General features: G+C 44.1%; 2 protein-coding genes across 5 annotated transcripts in view; one reads left to right on the top strand and one right to left on the bottom strand.

Moving 5' to 3' along the window:
• Positions 1-9,448, top strand: part of sbno2b (strawberry notch homolog 2b) — a 313,687-nt gene extending 304,239 nt beyond the window's left edge. For both annotated transcript variants that reach the window (XM_072482059.1, XM_072482060.1), the window contains one exon: positions 5,319-9,448. In XM_072482059.1, coding sequence (XP_072338160.1) covers positions 5,319-5,653 — 335 coding nt within the window. In that variant the 3' untranslated portion in view covers positions 5,654-9,448. The remainder of the gene's footprint in view (positions 1-5,318) is intronic.
• An 8,751-nt stretch (positions 9,449-18,199) lies between these two features.
• Positions 18,200-25,324, bottom strand: part of LOC140394894 (phospholipid hydroperoxide glutathione peroxidase GPX4-like) — a 67,989-nt gene continuing 60,864 nt past the window's right edge. For all 3 annotated transcript variants that reach the window (XM_072482057.1, XM_072482055.1, XM_072482054.1), the window contains exons 4-7: positions 24,551-24,702; positions 24,291-24,315; positions 20,334-20,393; positions 18,200-18,522 (exon numbers count right to left, since the gene is read on the bottom strand). In XM_072482057.1, the coding sequence (XP_072338158.1) occupies positions 18,490-18,522; positions 20,334-20,393; positions 24,291-24,315; positions 24,551-24,702 (270 nt within the window). In that variant the 3' untranslated portion in view covers positions 18,200-18,489. The remainder of the gene's footprint in view (positions 18,523-20,333; positions 20,394-24,290; positions 24,316-24,550; positions 24,703-25,324) is intronic.

The raw sequence follows: 25,324 nt of genomic DNA, 5'->3' as shown, positions 1-25,324 counted from the left end.
ACTGGGGGCCCATATCCGCAGCTAAAGCTGCAAGGTTTACTCCGGGTCCATGCTAGCCCCCTGCCGGGCATTGAATTAGCTCAATGTGTTTCTCGGACTTTCTGGAGTAAAACTCCACCGTTCTTACCCCGGCGTGGGGACATAGTCCCATTTAGGGAGAATCCAGCCCATTATTTTTGTTTCTCAAGTGCACCCTGAAAGTGGGCTGCTGGCTGAAGAGTTTGGTTCTCTCTGGAGTTTAGAAGAATGAGAGGTGATCTCATTGAAACCGAAAACTTCTGAAGGGGGCTTGATAGGGCAGACGCTAAGAGATTGTTTCTGCTGGTTCAGGGAATCTAAAACACAGGGTCAGTGAGTCAGGATGACAGGACTATCATTTAGGACTGAGATGAGGAAAGGGAAAGGGGTCCAGCACCCCATTCTGACCAGCTTGAACTGGTATTTATGATGGAAGCCATCACAGATTCACCCCGAAGCCACTGAATATCTGGTGCTCCTTGCACCATAAGCTGCAGATGAGCAAATTCCAGCATTTACGCACCTACCTCACTATGGCTTTTCTGAATGTTTGGTGAGAACAGAAATCCGGTTCCGCTGTGATTCACACTCCAAGTGGGTAATGTGCCCTTGTTTTGTTTTTTGTTTGTGATCTATGATGCTGGCCAGCAAACCTAATTTCCCTTGTTGGTCATGTTTGATGCCAGAGCGTGGGACTGGAGTTACTTTACAAAAACATTCAGTGAACCAGGTGACATTTTGGCAGCTTTTGTGATCATTTGCCTGGTATCAATCCAGATTTGAACCCATGACAAGCCTGTCCAGTACCAGAACCACCACATTGCTACATTCAACAGCAACCTTTCACATCCAATCTGATCACAACGCACAATTCCAGCTGACTGCAAAGTGAGAGGAATGTAGAACCATAGAAAGGTTAGGGTGCAAAAAGAGGCCATTCAGCTGGTCGTGGCTGTGCCAGACAGAAAGGGGGGGAAAGAGACTAGTCACTCATTTTGATCCCACTTTCCAGCACCTAGTCCGTATTCTTGCAGGTTCCTCCACTTTCAATGGATCCAGGTTCCTTTTAAACGAGTTGAATGTTTCAACCTCAGCCACCAACCACAGTGAATTCCAGATTCCCACCACCCTCTGGGTGAAAAGGTTTTTATCTCGTGTCACCTCTAATCGTTCTGCCAATCACTGTAAATCTGTGCCCCCTGGTAACTGACCCCTCAGCCAGTGAAAACAGTCTTTCCTATCCACTCTGTCTAGCCAACTCAATAAGGTCACCTCCATTCTCAGGAAAACAACCCTGCCCCGTTCAATATATTCCATAGCTGCAATTTTCTATCCCTGGCCACATTCTTGTAATTCTCCACTGCACTCTCTCCAGCGCAATTATGTCCTTCCTAAGATGTGGTGACCAGAACAGTACACAAAACTCCAGCTGTGGCCTGAGCAGCGTTTTATACATTTCCATCATCACATCCCTGCTTTTGTATTCAATACCTCACCCAATAGAGAAAAACATTCCATAGACTCTCATAACCACCCTGTCCATCTGTTCTGCCACCTTCAGGAACCTGTGGACATGCACTCCAAAGTCTCTCACTTCCTCAAACCCTCTTCATATCAATCCATTTTGAGTATTCCCTTCCTTTGTTTACCATCCCCAAATGCATTACATCACACTTTCCAGATTGAATTCCATTTTCCACTTCTCTGCCCACTCAGCCAAACCATTAATCTCATTCTGGAGCTAACAGCTATCCTCTTCACTAACAGCTATCCTCTTCACTAACAGCTGTCCTCTTCACAAACAGCTGTCCTCTTCACTAACAACTATCCTCTTCACTAACAATTGTCCTCTTCACTAACAACTGTCCTCTTCACTAACAACTGTCCTCTTCACTAACAGCTGTCCTCTTCACTAACAACTATCCTCTTCACTAACAACTGTCCTCTTCACTAACAACTGTCCTCTTCACTAACAACTGTCCTCTTCACTAACAGCTTTCCTCTTCACTAACAGCTGTCCTCTTCACTAACAGCTGTTCTCTTCACAAACAGCTGTCCTCTTCACTAACAACTGTCCTCTTCACTAACAACTGTCCTCTTCACTAACAACTGTCCTCTTCACTAACAGCTGTCCTCTTCACTAACAACTGTCCTCTTCACTAACAACTGTCCTCTTCACTAACAGCTTTCCTCTTCACTAACAGCTTTCCTCTTCACTAACAGCTTTCCTCTTCACTAACAGCTGTCCTCTTCACTAACAGCTGTCCTCTTCACTAACAGCTGTCCTCTTCACTAACAGCTTTCCTCTTCACTAACAACTGTCCTCTTCACTAACAGCTTTCCTCTTCACTAACAGCTGTCCTCTTCACTAACAACTGTCCTCTTCACTAACAGCTTTCCTCTTCACTAACAACTATCCTCTTCACTAACAACTGTCCTCTTCATTAACAACTATCCTCTTCACTAACAGCTGTCCTCTTCACTAACAACTGTCCTCTTCACTAACAGCTTTCCTCTTCACTAACAGCTTTCCTCTTCACTAACAACTGTCCTCTTCACTAACAGCTATCCTCTTCACTAACAGCTGTCCTCTTCACTAACAACTGTCCTCTTCACTAACAGCTGTCCTCTTCACGAACAACTCTCTTTTTCACTAACAACTGTCCTCTTCACTAACAGCTATCCTCTTCACGAACTATCCTCTTCACGAACAGCTATCCTCTTCATTAACAACTATCCTCTTTACTAACAACTATCGTCTTTACTAACAGCTGTCCTCTTCATTAACAGTTGTCCTCTTCACTAACAGCTGTCCTCTTCACTAACAACTGTCCTCTTCACTAACAGCTGTCCTCTTCATTAACAGCTGTCCTCTTCACTAACAGCTGTCCTCTTCACTAACAACTGTCCTCTTCACTAACAGCTTTCCTCTTCACTAACAGCTGTCCTCTTCATTAACAACTATCCTCTTCACTAACAGCTTTCCTCTTCACTAACAGCTGTCCTCTTCACTAACAGCTATCCTCTTCACTAACAGCTGTCCTCTTCACAAACAACTATCTTCTTCACTAACAACTGTCCTCTTCACTAACAGCTATCCTCTTCACGAACTATCCTCTTCACGAACAGCTATCCTTTTCATTAACAACTATCCTCTTTACTAACAACTATCGTCTTTGCTAACAGCTGTCCTCTTCATTAACAGCTGTCCTCTTCACTAACAGCTGTTCTCTTCACTAACAACTGTCCTCTTCACTAACAGCTTTCCTCTTCACTAACAGCTGTCCTCTTCATTAACAACTATCCTCTTCACTAACAGCTTTCCTCTTCACTAACAGCTGTCCTCTTCACTAACAGCTATCCTCTTCACTAACAGCTATCCTCTTCACTAACAGCTGTCCTCTTCACAAACAACTATCTTCTTCACTAACAACTGTCCTCTTCACTAACAGCTATCCTCTTCACGAACTATCCTCTTCACGAACAGCTATCCTCTTCATTAACCACTATCCTCTTTACTAACAACTATCGTCTTTGCTAACAGCTGTCCTCTTCATTAACAGTTGTCCTCTTCACTAACTGCTTTCCTCTTCACTAACAGCTGTCCTCTTCACTAACAGCTTTCCTCTTCACTAACAGCTGTCCTCTTCATTAACAACTATCCTCTTCACTAACAGCTTTCCTCTTCACTAACAGCTATCCTCTTCACTAACAGCTGTCCTCTTCACGAACAACTATCTTTTTCACTAACAACTGTCCTCTTCACTAACAGCTATCCTCTTCACGAACTATCCTCTTCACGAACAGCTATCCTCTTCATTAACAACTATCCTCTTTACTAACAACTATCGTCTTTACTAACAGCTGTCCTCTTCATTAACAGTTGTCCTCTTCACTAACAGCTGTCCTCTTCACTAACAGCTGTCCTCTTCACTAACAACTGTCCTCTTCACTAACAGCTGTCCTCTTCATTAACAGCTGTCCTCTTCACTAACAGCTGTCCTCTTCACTAACAGCTGTCCTCTTCACTAACAACTGTCCTCTTCATTAACAACTATCCTCTTCACTAACAGCTTTCCTCTTCACTAACAGCTATCCTCTTCACTAACAGCTATCCTCTTCACTAACAGCTTTCCTCTTCACTAACAACTGTCCTCTTCACTAACAACTGTCCTCTTCACTAACAGCTGTCCTCTTCATTAACAGCTATCCTCTTCACTAACAGCTGTCCTCTTCACTAACAGCTGTCCTCTTCACTAACAACTATCCTCTTCATTAACAACTATCCTCTTCACTAACAGCTTTCCTCTTCACTAACAGCTATCCTCTTCACTAACAGCTGTCCTCTTCACAAACAACTATCTTCATCACTAACAACTGTCCTCTTCACTAACAGCTATCCTCTTCACGAACTATCCTCTTCACGAACAGCTATCCTCTTCATTAACAACTATCCTCTTTACTAACAACTATCGTCTTTGCTAACAGCTGTCCTCTTCATTAACAGTTGTCCTCTTCACCAACAGCTGTCCTCTTCACGAACAACTGTCCTCTTCACTAACAGCTGTCCTCTTCATTAACAGCTGTCCTCTTCACTAACAGCTGTCCTCTTCACTAACAACTGTCCTCTTCACTAACAGCTGTCCTCTTCACTAACAGCTGTCCTCTTCACTAACAGCTGTCCTCTTCACGAACAACTGTCCTCTTCACTAACAGCTATCCTCTTCACTAACAACTGTCCTCTTCACTAACAGCTTTCCTCTTCACTAACAACTGTCCTCTTCACTAACAGCTATCCTCTTCACTAACAACTGTCCTCTTCACTAACAGCTATCCTCTTCACTAACAACTGTCCTCTTCACTAACAGCTGCCCTCTTCACTAACAACTATCCTCTTCATTAACAAATGTCCTCTTCACTAACAGCTGTCCTCTTCACTGACAGCTTTCCTCTTCACTAACTGCTACATGGTCAATTGATGTGACATCTGAAAAATTTTCAATCATGCCTCCCACATTCAAGTCTAAACCATTAATATATACACAAAAAATGCGAGTGCTCAACTTATGGGAGGCCCTCTAAACAGTTGATGGGACCACAGCGAGCCTTACATACAGTTTGTAATAGACCATAAACTTACACACTTGAAACACACTTGAATCCATCACATCAAGTAATACAAGTGCCTATTGTGATTTGGCAGCTCCTATCAATTTATAATTCTATTTTCTGATGAAGGAGTCGACTTCAGCAATAGCCTAACTAAACCTAAGCATCTCTTTTTCTGCTGATTTTCACAGGTATAAAGATTCCGGAGGCCTGTGTTTACAGTGTTGTGGGTGAGCTGAAGAAAATGGACATGGAGGTGAAGAAAAAGCAGGAGGAGAACAGGCAACTACTGGCCAATCAAGTACTGCAAATATGTCAAAGTGATGCACAGAACAGTTTATCTGTGGAGCAAGCGTTTAGCAGCAATACTCAGATCTTATCAGACACTTTTGACCCCGTACAAGTTTTACAGGAGTTGTTAGGGCTTGATTATGATCCATTTGTAGACCAAGAACAACTAATAAATCAAGATCGACAAAGTGTTATTCAGTATGGGCAATCATCACACCTCTGGGATGCTGGCTGAATGACAAAAGACTAGAATGCTGCTCTGCTAAGTGCCTGACTCCAGTCACAATTCTTCTCCATATTGACATGCAGGCTTAAAATTGACAAGTCCGAGACCTTTCCCTTCAATGACACTGCCTGCATTGCTGAGACAAGCCTGCGTTCTCTGAAGATTTCTTCAAGACTGCAGTCTTTGAAGATGGATTTCTTCAACGTTTGAATCTTTGGTATGGCGTTATCAGAAGCTGACATATTTCTCTCTCACTGTCTTTTTTGGTTCTGTTGTTGTAATCAACCAAGCACTTGTTCAATTGCAACTGGATATCGGATGAGATCTCCGCAAGTATTTGCACAGTCAAAAATCCACAAGAAGGGAGAATCATACAAAGTAACAGATAATAAGGTTCAATCGTTGAAAAATAAAGTTTGTCCCAACCTAGTGACATTGAAAACCAGTTTCCCCAGACTCGCCATGTCATTTGGAAACCTGCTAGGAAAGCTGTATTTCTGAAGAAGTTACTATTGTCTCTGCTGTCAAGCAACTGCTGTTCTGCACACCTATTATGCAATATGTTTTGGGGGGCTTAAATAAGCACTTAACAGCAGTGTAATTACAGTGTAGTAAACTATCCGTATACTATTAATATGCTTTAACAAAGTGCAGCATTGTAACATACAATTATTATAAATATGTAAACTCTGTCATCTTTTAAAAAGATCGTAACAGGTTTTATACCACACATGGTCTGGCAACTGTGGTGATATTTTTGATATTGCCAAACGTGTAGTATGATATGGATGTAAATTTGTTTCTAAATTATATATTTTAAGCATGTGGTATAAATATATGTTGTGGAAAGCAGCAACACATGATGTATATCTCTAGAGTTACAAGCTGCCTGACTTAAGGATATTTCTCATGTCTTCAACAATATTGGAACAACTTTGCAAAGCTTATGAAGAGTGTAGTTACAGATAGTGCTGGTTAAAGTCTTGTTATATGCTTATCTATGTCCCCTCCCCTTAAAATATTACTATAACCTGGAAACCTCACTCTTGTGTAGAGCCACTCCACATGAATGTGTAGGTTTACAACCCTTGATCTTAATGTTGGAGTTGAAGCAAATAAAATTGGGTTGTTCTCATCGCTGCGGAGCTGTGTGGGACAGGTTGGTAGCTGATGAGATATCGATGAGCAATTTGGTTGAGAATGTTCAAAGCCTGACTGATTTGACAGACGTGATCTCTGGCGGAAAAGGCAGCCTTTTAACTTGTTTTTATTCCTTTTATGATATGAAATAAAGTAATATTTTATGTTATTTAAATTACTTTCCTTCCTTAAAATGTTATTTCTATCACCTTTTCTCCCCAACTTTATTCCTGTCTGTCCCGCAGCTTTCGCTGCACTAGTTCCTACAGAGAAACTGCAGTAGAAACTCTTCTGATCTTTCTCTTTCTAAGATCACTTGGTAAGTCGCTAGCAATGCCATTGTAGGGCAGATAAGGGGCAAAGGTTGGAATAAATCTCCAACTTTTTTAATTAAAAGACTCTAAGCTGGAGGTTTGTCATGAAATAAATCTGTTGCTCAGGTCTTGGCAGTAACTAAACCTACCAATCCACTTGGAGTATCCCAATGACTTGTTTTACGAAAGTCAGGTTTCTTACTGTAAGTTTTGTTTTTTAAAAGTTCCTTTCACTATCCAGTCATTCAAAACTGGGAGTAAACATTGGGACTCAAAGCAGTTTCACCCTTCAGTAACTTTGTACTAACACTTGCATAACTTACTCAGGAACAGTAAAATTATCTTGGGTGTGTAGACAGGAAGAGGATAGAATCAGATCTGGGAAGCCATTTTTTGTGAGTTGATATTCTGATCAGAGAGGATCGTCCCTGTGCTGCCAATAATCTGTCGAAAATCTGCATCACCATTTTTCAGTTAAACTGACATGCATGTTGTACTGTACGAATCACTTTATTCAAGGCTAGTCCCATGTGTGTTTTGTGTGATTCACTAATTGTGTTTTTAGCATGTAAGGGTCACAATAAAACATTGGTTATGACACCCAAGATGACTAATCCAGTGCCTAAAAATAATTCAATATATGCATTCCCACTGATTACTCCAGAGTTCTGGTGGAAGTAAATTCAAGCAAATGAAAACTCATTTTTAAAAACAGATATAATAAATAGTTTTGCAGTAATACCTGGCTTATTGTTGCCTTGGGCCAAGGGGGGAAATACTAAGAGCAAAATTGTGACCTTTAACTGTCAACCAGACATTGGTCGTGATTTTCCAGCCCCCTACCCCTCCCCGTGGTGGGTTCCCCAGTGGCACGGACGGCGGGCAACACAAAGGGCCGCCGACTTCAGCGAGACTGGAAGGTTCCACCAGTTGCCAATGTCGTGTTGCCGCCACCACCGGAAAACCCATCGCGGGATGGATGGAAAATGCCGGCCATTTTAGCAAAGTGACAAACATGACGATTGACTTATTGTGAGAGAGTTGTGTGTGTGTGTAATGGCTGTTATTTCACCTTTTGTGACATGGTTGAACCAAGCGATTATGACGTGACATTGACGCCGTTACTGCTTGGTGAAGGAAAAGCCCGTTAAATGGAGGGATAAGGTTTAATGAATTAGGCTAGAAATTAAGCACCAAAACCAACACTTGCATTAGTCTGTAGTTGCTAAAGTCACTAGTGGCTGATATCTGGGGCTGGTTTAGCACACCGGGCTAAATCGCTGGCCTTTAAAGCAGACCAAGGCAGGCCAGCAGCACGGTTCAATTCCCGTACCAGCCTCCCCGAACAGACGCCGGAATGTGGCGACTAGGGGCTTTTCACAGTAACTTCATTTGAAGCCTACAATAAGCGATTTTCATTTCATATCTACTGGATCAAAAGCAGATATCTTGACCCTTTCCTCTACCTATTTAATGGATTGTAAGAACACTTGAAACCACCCAAAAAGGTGATTGCCAGCATCCAGGGTGCTTCAGTTCATTTTGAAGCCTGACTCAAGCTGGTGTTATTGACTATAATCCACAAGCCCAGTTATATTTGTTTGATTGACATACAGAAATGAACATTGAATACAGGTGGTGTGTATGTGACGGGAACAAGTAGGGACGATGTATGTAATTTTTTTGCTGATCTAAAGCACCCAACTGTAAATGTTCTATCGAGTAGTTGTTAAAGTAATTTTAAACAAATTTAATTCAGGGACTGCTGTAAAGCTTAAAAACTGCTTTAATCTGCCATTTGAAATTTTGGATGCACTGTAATAGTAGAAACCAGAGATTAATTGCTTTTGTGTCCTTATATTACTACTTTCACATAGTATTCTAACAAGGATAGAACACAAATACCAAAGTATTCACCATCTTAGGATGCCTGCTATAAAATCTCTTTGCCTCAGGAACCAATCCAATGGCCCTTTTCTACCTTTTTATATCAGGGTTGTCAACATGAATTAAATTTATTCATGTTGTTTTTGTTCAGTAAACAGTACATTTTGACTTTTTTACATAAATTATTTTGTTAACCGATAAGGTTCTATTGATTGTAGCTATTGTAAATGCTGTGGATATCTGTAAACAATGCAAGCACTTTTGCCTACTTACAATTTACTGGGTTTGTCCTTGTTTTCTATTTGTATTTATAAGTGTAGGAAATGAAGTGGTATATATGTAAAAAAAAATTATCAAAATGTGCCTTAAACTAATTATTCTTAATTTTCTACTTTCAAAGAAGGAATATAGTAGCATGCTTTCATTTTTATGATAAATAAAAAAATCCTGCAACTATCTTTTATTACAACTTGCAGTTCACTGTCTCTGAATGTGTGCTTATTGTTTAGCAATATCTGTTGTAATATATTAAGCAAATTTCTACCTGATACTAACTAAACAGTTTGCTTTTCCAGCACATTTGCCAAATCCCACATGACAGTTGCACTACGTGTGTTTGTGTGTGTGTGTGAGTGTGTGTATCTATAATGAACATCCTCATTTTACAAAGTTTTATGGTATTCTGTAGCATGCAATAATAAAGTTTCTCTAAAGACACCTTATGTCACTGATTGCCTCAGGGTTAAATATAATCTGTTTTTGATTGCATCAATGAACGTGTTGGATGCATCGCTATATTTCCTGCGGTTATATTTTATCCCTTTTGCCTCATACTTTGTTCAAATTTAAACACACGGGTAGCTTTTTCCATCGGAGTATATGATCAGACAACCCATTCTTCAAGCTCTGCTAATTTTAAAACCAGAGAGCAGAGATTTCACTTCTGGACCCGCTCACAACAGTTGGTATGTCAGAAACCCGAAACAGCTTTTCCCATTGCCTCCTTAACTCTGCCGAAACATCAGCGACTGTCTCCGGCTTTCCTGAAATGAGGGCCATGACCGTGACCCACACAATCTTATTGGTTCTCCAGAGGGAAAGTGTATGGTGACAATAGTTCTTCAAATAAAGAATTTCAACCCACTGATGAAGAGAGGGGAGTAGGATCAAAATACACTCCAGGCCCAGAGATTGGTTAATAGTTTAAAACCCTGACATGATAGGACAGTAGTTTTCTTCAGATCTCACTCTGCTCAACTGGCCCAGTGAAGCATTCACTTCAAAAGCTAAGCCATACACCTGGGAAGGTTTCAGGTTGCAATTTTAACCTGTGGTGATTCTATCCCCCTCCTGCACTTATCATTTTCCTCTCTTTCACTCCTTGAGCAACAAGTGGTCACACTTTAGCAAAGTGTGGCTTTATCCAGCTCTCTCTCATTAGTTGCAACAACACCCCCATCTTTCTGAAGAAAGATCGTTCATAATATTTTATTGACAATGCAGTATGAAGGGTGGCACAGTGGTTAGCACAGCTGCCTCGCGGCACCGAGGACTCGGGTTCGATCCCGGCCCCAGGTCGCTATCCGTGTGGAGTTTGCAATTTCTCCCCTTGTCTGCGTGGGTCTCACCCCCACAACCAAAAAGATGTGCAGGCTAGGTGAATTGGTCACGCTAAATTGACCCTTAATTGGAAAAAAAGAATTGGGTACTCTAAATTTATTTTTAAAACGACAATGCAATATGAAAAAGGAGTGGAGTTCAAGTAAGTTTAACCTAGACCACGTTACAATAGTTTATCTCACTGATTTTGCTGCCTGTCAATTTGTGTAAATATCTCAATGTCCAGTAGAACCCCTGAGATTTAATCACTTTCCCAAACTTCACTTGAATAATATTGCAAAATGAAGTGATAACTGAAACATTGCACTATAATAACTATTAGGCACTGATATAATAAATATTTTTGTGTCTTTTAACTCATTAAACTTGAGTTTAAAAAGTTATAAATAGAATTTGATGGGCAGCGCGGTGGCGCAGTGGTTAGCACTGCTGCCTCACGGCACCGAGGTCCCAGGTTTGCTCCCGGCTCTGGGTCACTGTCCGTGTGGAGTTTGCAGATTCTTCCCGTGTTTGCGTGGGTTTTGCCCTCACAACCCAAAGATGCAAGCTAGCTGGATTGACCACACTAAATTGCCCCTTAATTGGAAAAAATTGAATTGGGTACTCTAAAATTTAAAAATAGATAAATAAATAGTTTGATGAAATAGAAAAGTTTCAATTTCCTAAATCAAACCATATGATTGAACTCCACCAGCCTTGAAGACCGCTGATAATTATTCACCAATGGTCGTCTTCAGAAAACTTGTTTAGAAACTAGAATTTTTATCCTTATTGTGTGAACTGAATTTTGAGTGGTGTCCTGCTCAGGATTTACAATTTGTGTTGTGAATAAACAACATTGAGGTAAGCGTTTCCCTATAGGTTAACTGAGCAAAATGGGGGAAGGCAGGAAGTGAACATGGCTGCACCAGGTAACGGGTTGGAAGGATTGTGGGGGGGGGGGGGCAGATCTGAGAGGGGAAGAGTTTAATTGGATGAGCTGTCAGTCTCGTTCGGGCTCAGGGCTGGGAGGAGGAAGGTTGGAAGCTTATGATGGCAGTGCAGAGATCAGATGGGGCCATGATTCCAAGGTTTCTCAGGTAGATACCTGGAGCTAAGTGGCATGTTTAAAGGCACTTACCTCCCAGATCTGCCCCAAGTCCTCATCTCAATTAAGTTGCTGTGTTCCCCAATAACCAGGAAACCCAGCCAAGCGGAGTTAAATTCTTCAAGTAGAATGACAAGGAGCCTCATTATTATATTCATTCCAACCCACCTGTCTTGGCCTCAGTGAAAACGAGAAACAGTGGCTTTGGATCCGTTTGAACCCTCATTTTCTCAGTTGGACTCCTGATTGTTTTTTTATTAAAATTCCCTCTCTTTTCCATTTGGTGGAGCAATTGAGCTGAATCAATACCAGCTGCAATCCAATCTTGGCTACTTACCCACATGTCAGATCAAAGCGACTAAAATCATAATAAACTAGCGAGGGAGGGGGATTTAATGCTCTCTCCTGTGTTTATTTTAGGGGTGGGGGTAATTTAATCAGGAAGATCGGGGCGCCACCGCTTTCCTACCTCTGCCTCAATCAAATAATTGGTAGTCAGCAGAATGGGCATCAACCTGCCTCATTGCTAATTGATGCCCCACAATAGGCAATAGCGCTCACCCTGCAGCAGGCGCGGGACTTGCTAGGTGTGAAGCCAGAAAGGAAATCCCACTGTGTTTGCTCACGGGTGATGTCCCTCTTTCAAAGGCACCGAGCGCCTGATCAAGGGACCTGGCATTAGGAAGGGGATGCCCACTGCAAGCCATCCACTGCCCTTGCAGCTAATCATCTTCCCCCTGCAACGCCCACCTCACAATGCAACTCCAGTCATCAGTCGTCTGTGGCCTGGGTCCTGGTTGAGATGGTTCTTTGACGCGTGTAGATCTCACTGGAGTGAAGGAGCTGGTAACTCTTGGCAGTTGGGACTTCCTTCCTGATTGGCACATATGAGGCAAGCATTCCCAAAAAAACAGATGAGACTTGCCAACTACGCCCAGACCCCTTCGTCTCCAGAAAGTCCACCCACGGTGTGATCAATGACACAAAGACAGAAAATGCTGGAAAATCTCAGCAGGTCCAACAGCATCTGTGGAGAGAGCTGAGGTGATGCTTAGAGTCCGGATGACCCTTCATCAAAGCTAGTGAGAATTGGAAATATCAGACTTATACTGTTGTGGGGGAGGGGGATGAAGCAGTAACTGCTGGGTAGAGGGCCAACGATAGGTGGAGGCTAAGGAGAGATTGACAAAGATGTCTTGGCAACCTGGAACAGGGAAAAGTTGGCCCTAGTGGGGTGGGGGAGGGGAGACGGTGGTAAGGAATAATCAAGATGATGGACTTTCGGTGGTACGATGTGAGGGGAAGATACGCATGTGGTTCCCGCTGGAAATTGGATATTCTTACTCTTTCTCAGCCCCACGGCTCTTTACCTTCTCAGGAAAATTCTGAAATTTGGTTGTGCAGTTTTCGCTCTTATCTGAGATGCCTAAGGGAGGTAGAACCAAAAATGAATTGGTCCGAAACTCGATGACTGACTCCTCCACCACATCCAGCAGTATCTCCGGCTCTGCGGCAGCGAACATTGTTCCACTCTCTGCTTTTTGTCTTGCAGGATCACTTGACGATGACACGGGACCATCTGGTGTCCCTCACCCCCCAGCCACAAACTTGTAATACCCTGGAGCACATGTCCAGGGACAACACCGACTTCTCATCACTGCTGTCACCGACACCCTCCACCATCCCAGAGACACTCACCTTGGTTGGGCATTATAATGAGTTGGCTCCTAGGACACTCTCTGGTGCAACTGACACACATGCTGCAGTACATCAGGTGGAGGTAGGAACCCCGAGGGGTCAGACATCAGAGGTTGGTCTGACCCCAGGCGGCTGCTGTCCTGATGGGTCTCGTGTTTCTGGAAAGGGAGGTCCCATCAATGGTGGAGATAGAGGCACAGAGCCGGGGGCTACAGGAGGGGGTGTCAGCAACCGTCCAGCACCTGCGGGTGCAGGAGGCAGTGCCAACGTGTGCCATTCAGGCCAACACCGCACGGGTGGCGTCCATGGTGGAGGCCTTGGGTCACAGCCAAAGTCAAGATGTCCAAGGCTTGGGGGCACAGTGTGCAGGCCGTGGCCGTGGTGCAGGATAAGGCGACCATGTCACAGACAGCCATGTATCAGGGCCATCTGGACATTTCTGCAGCGCTCCAGAGCTTGCAATGAAGTTACTGTGAAAATCCCCTCGTCGCCACACTCCGGCGCCTGTTCGGGTCCACGGAGGGAGAATTCAGAATGTCCAAATTACCTAGCAGCACGTCTTTCAGGCCTTGTGGGAGGAAACCCACGCAGACACGGGGAGAACGTGCAGAGTCCGCACAGACAGTGACTCAAAGCGGGAATCGAACCTGGGACTGTGGTGCTGTGAAGCAACAGTGCTAACCACTGTGCTCCGTGCCTGTATGTTTCACATGGCCATGCCGGCATGAAACATATTCACACTGCTATCGAGGCACTGGAGTACGGCGATCCATTGGGTACCTGGTGTTAAACTTGATTTCCAGCTGACGTCAGATTCTCTGCCCGATCACAAGTGGCAAATCCTGCCAGTAAGGCCATTCTCCAGGACAGGCGTGCGGACCTTCTCATTGTCATCTGGTCCCAGTTTTCACTCGTGTGGCATCACAAGTCAAATAGGTTTTTACTCGCATTGGAAGTCTCCTGCTAACAGGAGTGTTAGACGGGAAGTGATATTAGAGGGTTTTCTGCAGTTCATATACAAGCTCAGCATATTTCGTTTTGTTAATTGTAGGCTTTAGGGTGTGCCTGGGTTCCATCTGCTTTTGGGCGGAGAGCATTCCAAGGGCAGATACGGAAAGCAGCTGAGTTAGTGGCATAAAACTGCAACAAGGCAGTGACAACAGGAGAGAGGAGGGAAAAAAAAAACTTCTGTTTCCCCCAACTCTTTGCCCTTTATGCAAAGCTGTTGTTGCCTCATAGAATTTTTTTTTTTCATAGAATCATAGAATTTATTCTATGGAGATCTAGATGCCACCTGGCTGGCTGGCCAGCATCGAGACTGGTTAGCTTTCTGCCTGGTCCCAGCTCAGCCCTCATGCATGATAACAAAGGACTGAGTGAGTCAGCACGGCTTCATCAAAGGGGGGGGGGGGGGGTCATGTCTGACAAATCTGTTAAGAGTTCTTTGAGGAGGTAACAAGGAAGTTAGACAAAGGAGAACCAATGGATGTAATTTATTTAGATTGCCAGAAGGCCCTTGTTAAGGTGCCGCATAGGAGACTATTAAATAAGTTTAAGAGCCCATGGTGTTCAGGGTAAGATCCTGGCATGGATCGAGGATTGGCTGACTGGCAGAGAGTGGGGATAAAGGGGTCTTTTTCAGGATGGCAGCCAGTGACTAGTGGTGTGCCTCAGGGGTCTGTGCTGGGACCACAACTTTCACAATATAAATTAATGATCTGGAATAAGTTACTGAAGGCACTGTTGCTAAGTTTGCAGATGATACAAAGATCTGTAGAGGGACAGGTAGTATTGAGGAAGCATGGGGCTGCAGAAGGATTTGGATAAGCTAGGAGAGTGGGCAATGAAGTGGCAGATGAAATACAATGTGGAAAAGTGTGAGGTTGTGCACTTTATCATAGAATTTACAGTGCAGAAGGAGGCCATTCGGCCCATCGAGTCTGCACCGGCTCTTGGAAAGAGCACCCTACCCAAGGTCAACACCTCCACCCTATCCCCATAACCCAGCAACACCACCCAACACTAAAGGCAATTTTGGACATTAAGGGCAATTTTAGCATGACCAATCCACCTAACCTGCACATCTTTGGACTGTGGGAGGAAACCGGAGCACCCGGAGGAAACCCACGCAGACACGGGGAGGACGTGCAGACTCCGCACAGACAGTGACACAAGCCGGGAATCGAACTTGGGACCCTGGAGCTGTGAAGCAATTGTGCTAACCACCATGCTACCGTGCTGCCCACATTGCCTTCTACAGCCAATGGAGTACTTTCGAAGTGGGCACACTTTTGTAATGAAGGCAACCCAGCAGCCAATAGGCACACAGAAAATGCCCACAACAGCAATGTGATAATGGCTTGGTCGTCTGTTTTCAGTGTTTCCCAACGGATCAGTATTGGCCAGGAGGCTGGGCTAAGCAAGTTCCCTTATCTTCTTCAAAGATTGCCACAGAATCCTTTAGATCCACTCAACAACACTGACCGAGGCCTCGATTTAACATCCAAAGATGTGCAGGTTAGGTGGATTGGCCATGATAAATTGCCCCTTAGTGTCCAAAGGCTGAGGTGGGGTTACAGGGAGAGCGTGGAGGAGTGGAATCACGTAGGCTACTCTCTCCAAGGGCCAAATGGCCTCCTTCTGCAGGGATTCTATGCTATGATCTAATCTGCGAAAACGGGAACTCCGACAGTGCTGCACTACCTCAATACTGCATCACGGGTGTCAGCATAGACACTGTGCTCAAGCGCTGGAGTGATGTTTGGAACTACAGCCTTGTGACCCAGAGGCAGGGGATATTGCCAACTGAGTCGCAACTGACAGCAAGGTTGGGGGGGGGGGGGGGGGGGGGGGGGGGTGAAGAAAAAGACCGAAAATAAAATTTGGGATGGAAAAATAAGTCAAACATTTTTGACACCGTGACACCGCTCCGCTACATATCAGTGTCTGCTCAAGAGCTGGAATGTTGGTGGGAGCAACCACAGGCCAAACACAGAGAATGTCACCGTGGTGACACCTCAGGAGGAAATGGCATTCTGGATAGCCATAACTGGATCAGGACCTCCTCCGACACCACAGAAATCAGCAAGGGACAACATTCACTGCAAAGACCAGCCGCACAGCACAGACCCAGCAGCTCCATCGTCAGGAACTCAGATTTATATATCGCCTCTGACCTGGTTAAACGCACCCAAGGCACATCACGATCGCACTGTCAAACAATATTGAAATTTAGGCATAGACTATTGGGGAAATGCTTAGGAAATCAGAAGCACAAAGGGACTTGGTCAAGATTCTCTTAAGGTTAACGTGCAGGTTCAGTCAACAGTTAGGAAGGCAAATGCAATGTTAGCATTCATGTCAAGAGAGCGAGAATACAAGAGCAGGGATGTACTTAGCTTCCTCTGGAGTAATGTGAGCAGTTTTGGGCCCCGTATCTAAGGAAGGATGTGCTGGCCTTGGAAAGGGTTCAGAGGAGGTTCACAAGAATGATCCCTGGAATGAAGAGCTTGTCGTAGGAGGAATAGTTGAGGACTCTGGGTCTGTACTCATTGAAGTTTAGAAGGATGAGGGGGGGGGGGGGGGGGGGGGGGGAGAGAGAAAGAGAGGATCTGATTGAAACTTACAGGATACTGCGAGGCCAGGATACAGTAGACGTGGAGAGGATGTTTCCAATTGTAGGAAAAACTAGAAGCAGAGGACACAATCTCAGATTAAAGGGACGATCCTTTAAAACAGAGATGAGGAGGAATTTCTTCAGCCAGAGGGCGGTGAATCTGTGGAACTGTTTGCCGCAGAAGGCTGTGGAGGCCAAATCACTGAGTGTCTTTAAGACAGAGATAGAAAGGTTCTTGATTAATAAGGGGATCAGGGGTTATGGGGAGACGGCAGGAGAATGGGGATGAGAGAATATCAGCCATGATTGAATGGCGGAGCAGACTCGCTCGATGGGCCGAGTGGCTTCTGTTTTTATGTCTTATGGGTTGGGGGTCAGGTTAAGAAATAATTTAAAATAGAACATGACCTCAATATCCAATGTTAGGGATTAGATAATTCCAATTGAGTAGAGGTTGAAAGTAAAACTTTCAAAAGGATCCAGAACAGGAGCAGAGGTGGTGACAGGGCAAAGTATTAACATAGAATTTACAATGCAGAGAATTTACAGTGCAGAAGGAGGCCATTCGGCCCATCAAGGCTGTACTGGCCCTTGGAAAGAGCACCCTACCCAAGCCCATACCTCCACCCTATCTCTGTAAACCCACCTAACCTTTTTTGGACACTAAGAGCAATTTAGCATGGCCAATCCACCTAACCTGCACATCTTTGGACTGTGGGAGGAAACCCACGCAGACACGGGGAGGATGTGCAGACTCTGCACAGACAGTGACCCAAGCCGGGAATTGAACCTGGGACTGTGAAGCAACTGTACTAACCACAATGCTACCTTGCTGCCTTAAGGCAGCTACTGGAGGTGAAGTGTTTAGAGTTCATCCTCCAAAACTATATGACCAACAGAGTGTGGTTGTCGGCACATATGGAAATGGTGATGCGAAGGGCAGTCTACCCCAAGAGAAGACGAGGCCAAGGATAGATTGTCAAGACTGATGGGCAACGGGATAAGGGTGGGAAGAGAGAAACCATTGCAATTCAAAAAGGAAATCAAAGGCTGCTGAGATCAAAGGTTGCAGGAGAAAATGCAGTCAGTGGATCTTACTGGTGGCTTCTGTAGCAGGAAAAGTTCATAAGGGAAGAATTATAGAAATACCATTTTTTATTTCATGGCCAAACTAATAAACACATCAATCTAAGAACTGGTGAGAAGGTTTATTTTTAATTGCCATAAAACAAGGAATTCAACAAAACAGTTTGGTTATTCTTTATGATTGACAAGGTAATAGAATATACAGCATCAAACTTGCTAAGAAACTCAACCACAATATATAATCAGAACTTCCTCCAGGTATGCAAGTTGCATTAGTCAAATCCACTTTTCCACGCATGAACAGGTTTAAAAGCAGACCATCATTGTCCTGGACCAAAGGCAGATATAAATTCAGTAGATCGAGTTTGCTTGCCGCCAGCTGCTTGTATTTGGTCATTTATAGATACTTCAAAATATCCGATTCAGCCGCCTGTTGAAATAAAGAAACTGTAAGCACAATGGCCTCAATGCTTGGCTGAGCTCCAAAGACTGCTAATGCAATAGGCAATGTTTATACAGCATAGGGGAAAGAAAAAATGACAAGTTTTTCTTCATGGTTATTCCCTGCTGGCTTACCAGTCATGTATTTGGCCAACTAGTAAAAGAACCAAACCCTTTTTTATTGTTACTATGAATGATGTTTATACGTAATGGATAGAGAATGCATGATGGGCGAGGGTAGGAAGGTTAATAACCATGCAGCAAACTGGATCAATGTGCCAGTAGAGATGGGCCTTCTTTTGCCAACTGCCCACCTTGGGAGGCAGTGGCCATAAGGTGGGCTGTTACAAGTCAGTTCTACAAGGACAGGAAATGGCCCAATGTGCAGTTCTGAAATGGCAGATGAAAATCTAGCTCTCGTCAGACAGACATGAAATGGGACATCAAAATGTAGAAACTGATGTCTGCAGAAATACTGGCCAAGAGAACACATTATGAAGTGTGGTTCAGTGTTACTACTCCAACCCCTCATTAAAAAAATTAATGGACATCACAATGCAAGTGTCTGTTTCTGACTCAATGAAAAACTCCAAGATATTTTAAATTTAAATCCAAATCAACCGCCTTCAGCCTCTTGGGAGGAAGGAAATCCATCAGTATCCATCCTCCACAAACAGGGAAGCAGCTGAATGCCATTTATATAACCAAATGCTAAATGTCCGAAGAGAAACTGCAATGGGGTTGGGATCAAGACCTGGTGCAGTCTTCAAATCACTCAAATATATCCTCATCTAAGTGGGATTACACTGAACCAGTGTCCAGGTGGAGGAAAAAACTCTTTCTGCAACTTTATTACATTGAGAAAGTAAAGATATTCATCAGATCTCAAGCCATGTACCATTTTCCATTACCTGATGATCTTGGTCCTTTTGTTCTCTAGTTACTTTTCTGTCCCTTTGCCAATTCTTTGTTGCCTTGCCTGCCGGTCCTTGTCCCTCACTGCACTAAGTTCCTCAAAGATAAAGCTTTCCTACTCAAGATACAAAGCCAAAACTATGATATCTTCCAACAGATCACTAATGCGCCTCACTGCAACTGATAATTGGGTATTGACAAGTAATCGTTGCAGTATCAGAGGGAGTTACAGCAGTGGCAAAATAAAACTCTATTCATTACAAGTGTAGGGAATACAAGAGGTCCCAGCTGTAGTGCTGCACGCTGATTATCAGGACAAAACTTGGGAAAGCAACTAGGAGGCTGTAGTTGCTCTGGGGTGGAACGGAAAAAGGGAATGTCAAAAACAGAACCACCTCCATCCCTACACGTTCCTGGTGGAAAGAGAAGGCCTGTTTCAGCAGCAGCCATATTGGTCACACCTACACGGCCATTGGGTGGGCACCAAGTGGTTGACCAATGTCCATAAAACTATACCTAGCGCAGGGCGACAGGGGAGAATGCCCATCCCCAACATCAACAGCATAAACACTGAATGATACAAGATGCCATAGTCCCTGTACCCAGTTCTTACAGCAGCAGCATTGTGGGCACGGCTGATAGGGAGCTTGTATGCAGTGTTGCATTGGAACTTTTGCAGATGTTGAGCTCCAGTGGTTCCTGGGGGCTGGTGAAGGAGGCTGCCCCATGTGGGCTACCCGTCTACCCCAGCCTCCCACCGTCATCAGTAAAATTGGAAAGTCACCTGCTGGATTTAATGGACTTGTTCAGCTGGGAAAGCACCAAATCAACCCAGCTCAATAGATTCCCACACAGGCTTGGGAGGTTGGTTAAAATTCAACTTACCAGAGGGTCTTCCGTGGGAGAATACCTCTTGACAACTTGACCTTCTTTGTTAATCAGAAACTAGAAAGGACAGGGAGAGAAAGAAAACATTAAATCATTTGGGATCGCGTGCAAAGTGTCTACATGCTGCTTCACACTAATGTCAAATATATAGAACATAGAACATTACAGCGCAGTACAGGCCCTTCGGCCCTCGATGTTGCGCCGACCTGTGAAACCACTCTAAAGCCCATCTACACTATTCCCTTATCGTCCATATGTCTATCCAATGACCATTTGAATACCCTTAGTGTTGGCGAGTCCACTACTGTTGCAGGCAGGGCATTCCACGCCCTTACTACTCTCTGAGTAAAGAACCTACCTCTGACATCTGTCCTATATCTATCTCCCCTCAATTTAAAGCTATGTCCCCTCGTGCTAGACATCACCATCCGAGGAAAAAGGCTTTCACTGTCCACCCTATCCAATCCTCTGATCATCTTGTATGCCTCAATTAAGTCACCTCTTAAGCTTCTTGTCTCTAACAAAAACAGCCTCAAGTCCCTCAGCCTTTCCTCATAAGATCTTCCCTCCATACCAGGCAACATTCTGGCAAATCTCCTCTGCACCCTTTCCAATGCTTCCACATCCTTCCTATAATGCGGCGACCAGAATTGCACGCAATACTCCAAATGCAGCCGCACTAGAGTTTCGTACAGCTGCAACATGACCTCATGGCTCCGAAACTCAATCCCTCTACCAATAAAAGCTAACACACCGTACGCCTTCTTAACAACCCTCTCAACCAGAGTGGCAACTTTCAGGGATCTATGTACATGGACACCGAGATCTCTCTGCTCATCCACACTGCCAAGAATCTTACCATTAGCCCAGTACTCTGTCTTCCTGTTATTCCTTCCAAAATGAATCACCTCACACTTTTCTGCATTAAACTCCATTTGCCACCTCCCAGTCCAGCGCTGCAGCTTATCTATGTCCCTCTGTAACTTGTAACATCCTTCCGCACTGTCCACAACTCCACCGACTTTAGTGTCATCTGCAAATTTACTCACCCATCCTTCCACGCCCTCCTCCAGGTCATTTATAAAAATAACAAACAGCAGTGGCCCCAAAACAGATCCTGGTGGTACACCACTAGTAACTGGACTCCAGTCTGAACACTTCCCATCAACCACCACCCTTTGTCTTCTTCCAGCTAGCCAATTTCTGATCCAAACTGCTAAATCTCCCTGAATCCCATCCTTCCGTATTTTCTGCAGTAGCCTACCGTGGGGAACCTTATCAAACGCTTTACTGAAATCCATATACACCACATCAACTACTTTAACCTCATCCACCTGTTTGGTCACCTTCTCAAAGAACTCAATAAGGTTTGTGAGGCACGACCTACCCTTCACGAAACCGTGTTGACTATCTCTAATCAAATTATTCCTTTCCAGATGATTATACACCCTATCTCTTATAAACCTTTCCAAGATTTTGCCCACAACAGAAGTAAGGCTCACTGGTCTATGGTTATCGGGGTTGTCTCTACTTCCCTTCTTGAACAAGGGGACAACATTTGCTATCCTCCAGTCTTCTGGCACTATTCCTGTAGACAAAGATGACTTAAAGATCAAAGCCAAAGGCTCAGCAATCTCCTCCCTAGCTTCCCAGAGAATCCTAGGCTAAATCCCATCCGGCCATTTCACCCTTTCCAGAATTGCTCACACCTCCTCCTTATGAACCTCAAGCCCTTCTAGTCTAGTAGCCTGAATCTCAGTATTCTCCTCGACAACATTGTCTTTTTCCTGTGTGAATACTGACGAAAAATATTCATTTAGCACCTCTCCCATCTCCTTGGACTCCAAGCACAACTTCCCACTACTGTCCTTGACTGGCCCTACTCTTACCCTAGTCATTCTTTTATTCCTGACATATCTATAGAAAGCTTTAGGGTTATCCTTGATCCTACCTGCCAAAGACTTCTCATGTCCCCTCCTGGCTCTTCTTAGCTCTCTCTTTAGGTGCTTCCTAGCTAACTTGTAACTCTCGAGCGCCCTTACTGAACCTTCATGTCTCATCTTTACATAAGCCTCCTTCTTCCTCTTGACAAGTGTTTCGACTGCCTTAGTAAACCACGGTTCCCTTGCTCGACCACTTCCTCCCTGCCTGACAGGTACATACTTATCAAGGACACGCAGTAGCTGTTCCTTGAACAAGCTCCACATTTCCATTGTGCCCATCCCCTGCAGTTTTCCTCTCCATCTGATGCATCCTAAGTCTTGCCTCATCGCATCATAATTGCCTTTCCCCCAGATATAACTCTTGCCCTGCGGTATATACCTATCCCTTTCCATCACTAAAGTAAACATAATCGAATTGTGGTCACTATCACCAAAGTGCTCACCTACCTCCAAATCTAACACCTGTGCTGGTTCATTACCCAGTACCAAATCCAATACGGCCTCACCTCTCGTTGGCCTATCTACATACTGTGTCAGGAAACCTTCCTGCACACATTGGACAAAAATGGACCCATCTAAAGTACTCAAACTAGAGCATTTCCAGTCAATATTTGGAAAGTTAAAGTCCCCCATAACAACTACCCTGTTGCTTTCGCTCCTATCCAGAATCATCTTTGCAATCCTTTCCTCTAAATCTCTGGAACTTTTCGGAGGCCTATAGAAAACCCCTAACAGGGTGGCCTCTCCTTTCCTGTTTCTAACTTCAGCCCATACTACCTCAGTAGACGAGTCCTCATCAAACGTCCTTTCTGCCACCGTAATACTATCCTTGACTAACAATGCCACCCCTCCCCCTCTTTTACCACCTTCCCTGAGCTTACTGAAATATCTAAACCCCGGCACCTGCAACAACCATTCCTGTCCCTGCTCTATCCATGTCTCCGAAATGGTCACAACATCGAAGTCCTAGGTACCAACCCATGCCGCAAGTTCACCCACCTTGTTCCGGATGCTCCAGGCATTGAAGAAGACACACTTTAAACCACCTTCCTGCCTGCCGGTACACTCCTGCAACTTTAAAACCTTACTCATGACCTCACTACTCTCAACCTCCTGTATACTGGAGCTACAATTCAGGTTCCCCACATTATGGCACTGATGACACCGAACTCTACCTCACTGCAACATCAAGGGCGGCACAGTGACAGTGGTTAGCACTGCTGCCTCACAGCACAAGGGACCTGGGTTCAATTCCAGCCTCGAGTGTCTGTCTGGAGTTTGTACGTTCTCTCCGTGTCGGTGGGGATTTTCTCCGGGTGCTCCGGTTTCCTCCCAATCCAAAGATTGAATTGGGCCATGCTAAATTGCCCCTCAAGTGTCTTAAGGTTAAGTGGGGTTACTGGGATAGGGTAGAGGTGTAGGCCAAGATAGGGTGCTCTTGTCAAGGGTCAGTGCAGATTTGATGGCCCGAATGGCCTTCTTCTGCACCACCTAAGCTTTTCTAATGCCAAAACCCTTTGATATTCAGGTTACTTCCAGACAAACCTATTCTAGCACATGGCCGGCAGACATCCCACATTCAGAGGCCATCCTGGTCCTATCTCGTGTCAAGCCCCATTCACCAACTGCTCACTGACTGATATTGGCTCCTGATTAAACAATTGGATGACAATTTTAAATTCTAAATCCTTCCATGGCCTGTAATCTCCTCCACACCGACATCCACTGGAGATATAGAAACAAATTATTGTGCATTTTAAAATTGATCTACCATCAGTGACTGCCCCAAGGTCTGAAACATCCTTCCTCACACTTTGCTTCCTGAACATCTGACTTAGTAGCTCCAAGTGATTCAGTATACTACTGGTTTTCATAATGACCCTGTGTGAAGTACCTCGGGACATAAGGCACTGCATTACTGTTCCAAAAACCATCTAAATTTGGATTTTTTATTGCAAGCCCTCTACAGAAAGAAATAGATGCTGGATATTAGAGTAACTAGCTCCCATACCTTGGTGAAGTTCCATTTAATGGCACTGTAAAAGAAAAAAGAAGAAAAAAGTTTTAGCCTGCCTTGAAGATACACCGCTCAGGTTTAATATTAGTGATAATCCAAATGCTGGGTATCAAAGGGGACTTTAGACCCAACAACTTGGCAGCGTTAACTTTAAGCTACCACCATCATTTGGTGTGTGCACATGTAGAAAAGAATCATTATAATCTCATCATCTATTCATGCAAGAGAAAGGAGCAATGACACATCATACATACTTTCCCAAGAACCCTTTTCCTTTGGGCTGCACTTTCATCCATTTCCAGAGAGGATGAGCCGAATCCTTATTTACATCAATTTTACTGAACATGTCAAACTTTACATTATAATCTCCTGCAAATTTTTTGATTGTTGCTTCATCACCAGGTTCCTGAAAATAAATTACAACATTTCAAGATGCATTTGTTGACAAGTGAATAAAATTAAAAATAAAACTTCTGTATTAGTTCAAATTAAAGCTTTAGGTTCCTATCATAAAGGATTTGTTGGGAATCGTCTGTGGATAAGATACTAGCGTGACAGCCTTTTAGCTTTAAAATTTCAAAATAATTAATTATACCCACTGCCTTCAGAATTTAAAAAGTTTACTTGAAGTCGGTTCAAATCAGAAATCTACTTCAAATTCCAGTTTTTTTTCCTCCCCACCCCCTAAATAATTTAGAGTACACTATTTATTTTTCCCCCCAATTAAGGAGCAATTGAGGGTGGCCAATCCACCTACCCTGCACATCTTTTTTGTGTTGCGAAGGTGAGACCCACGCAGACACAGGGAGAATGTGTAATGTCCACACAGACAGTGACCCAGGGCCGGGATCGAACCCGGGTCCTCAGCGCCGAGAGACAGCTGTGCTAACCATTGTGCTACCCTAGTATAGTTTTAAACAATGGCAGAATCGAGAAAGATGGAACACCAGACTTTGGAATGAAGTTTCTCTTTCTCTCGCCCCCACCCCCCCACTTGGCTAAACAAGTAGTAACAGGACAACAACATG

The sequence above is a fragment of the Scyliorhinus torazame genome, chromosome 18 (genome assembly GCF_047496885.1).
Source record: "Scyliorhinus torazame isolate Kashiwa2021f chromosome 18, sScyTor2.1, whole genome shotgun sequence".
In the NCBI taxonomy this organism is placed as follows: domain Eukaryota; kingdom Metazoa; phylum Chordata; class Chondrichthyes; order Carcharhiniformes; family Scyliorhinidae; genus Scyliorhinus; species Scyliorhinus torazame.
The sequence above is the reverse complement of the archived record's forward strand: the minus strand, read 5'-3'. Positions and strand labels throughout refer to the sequence as shown.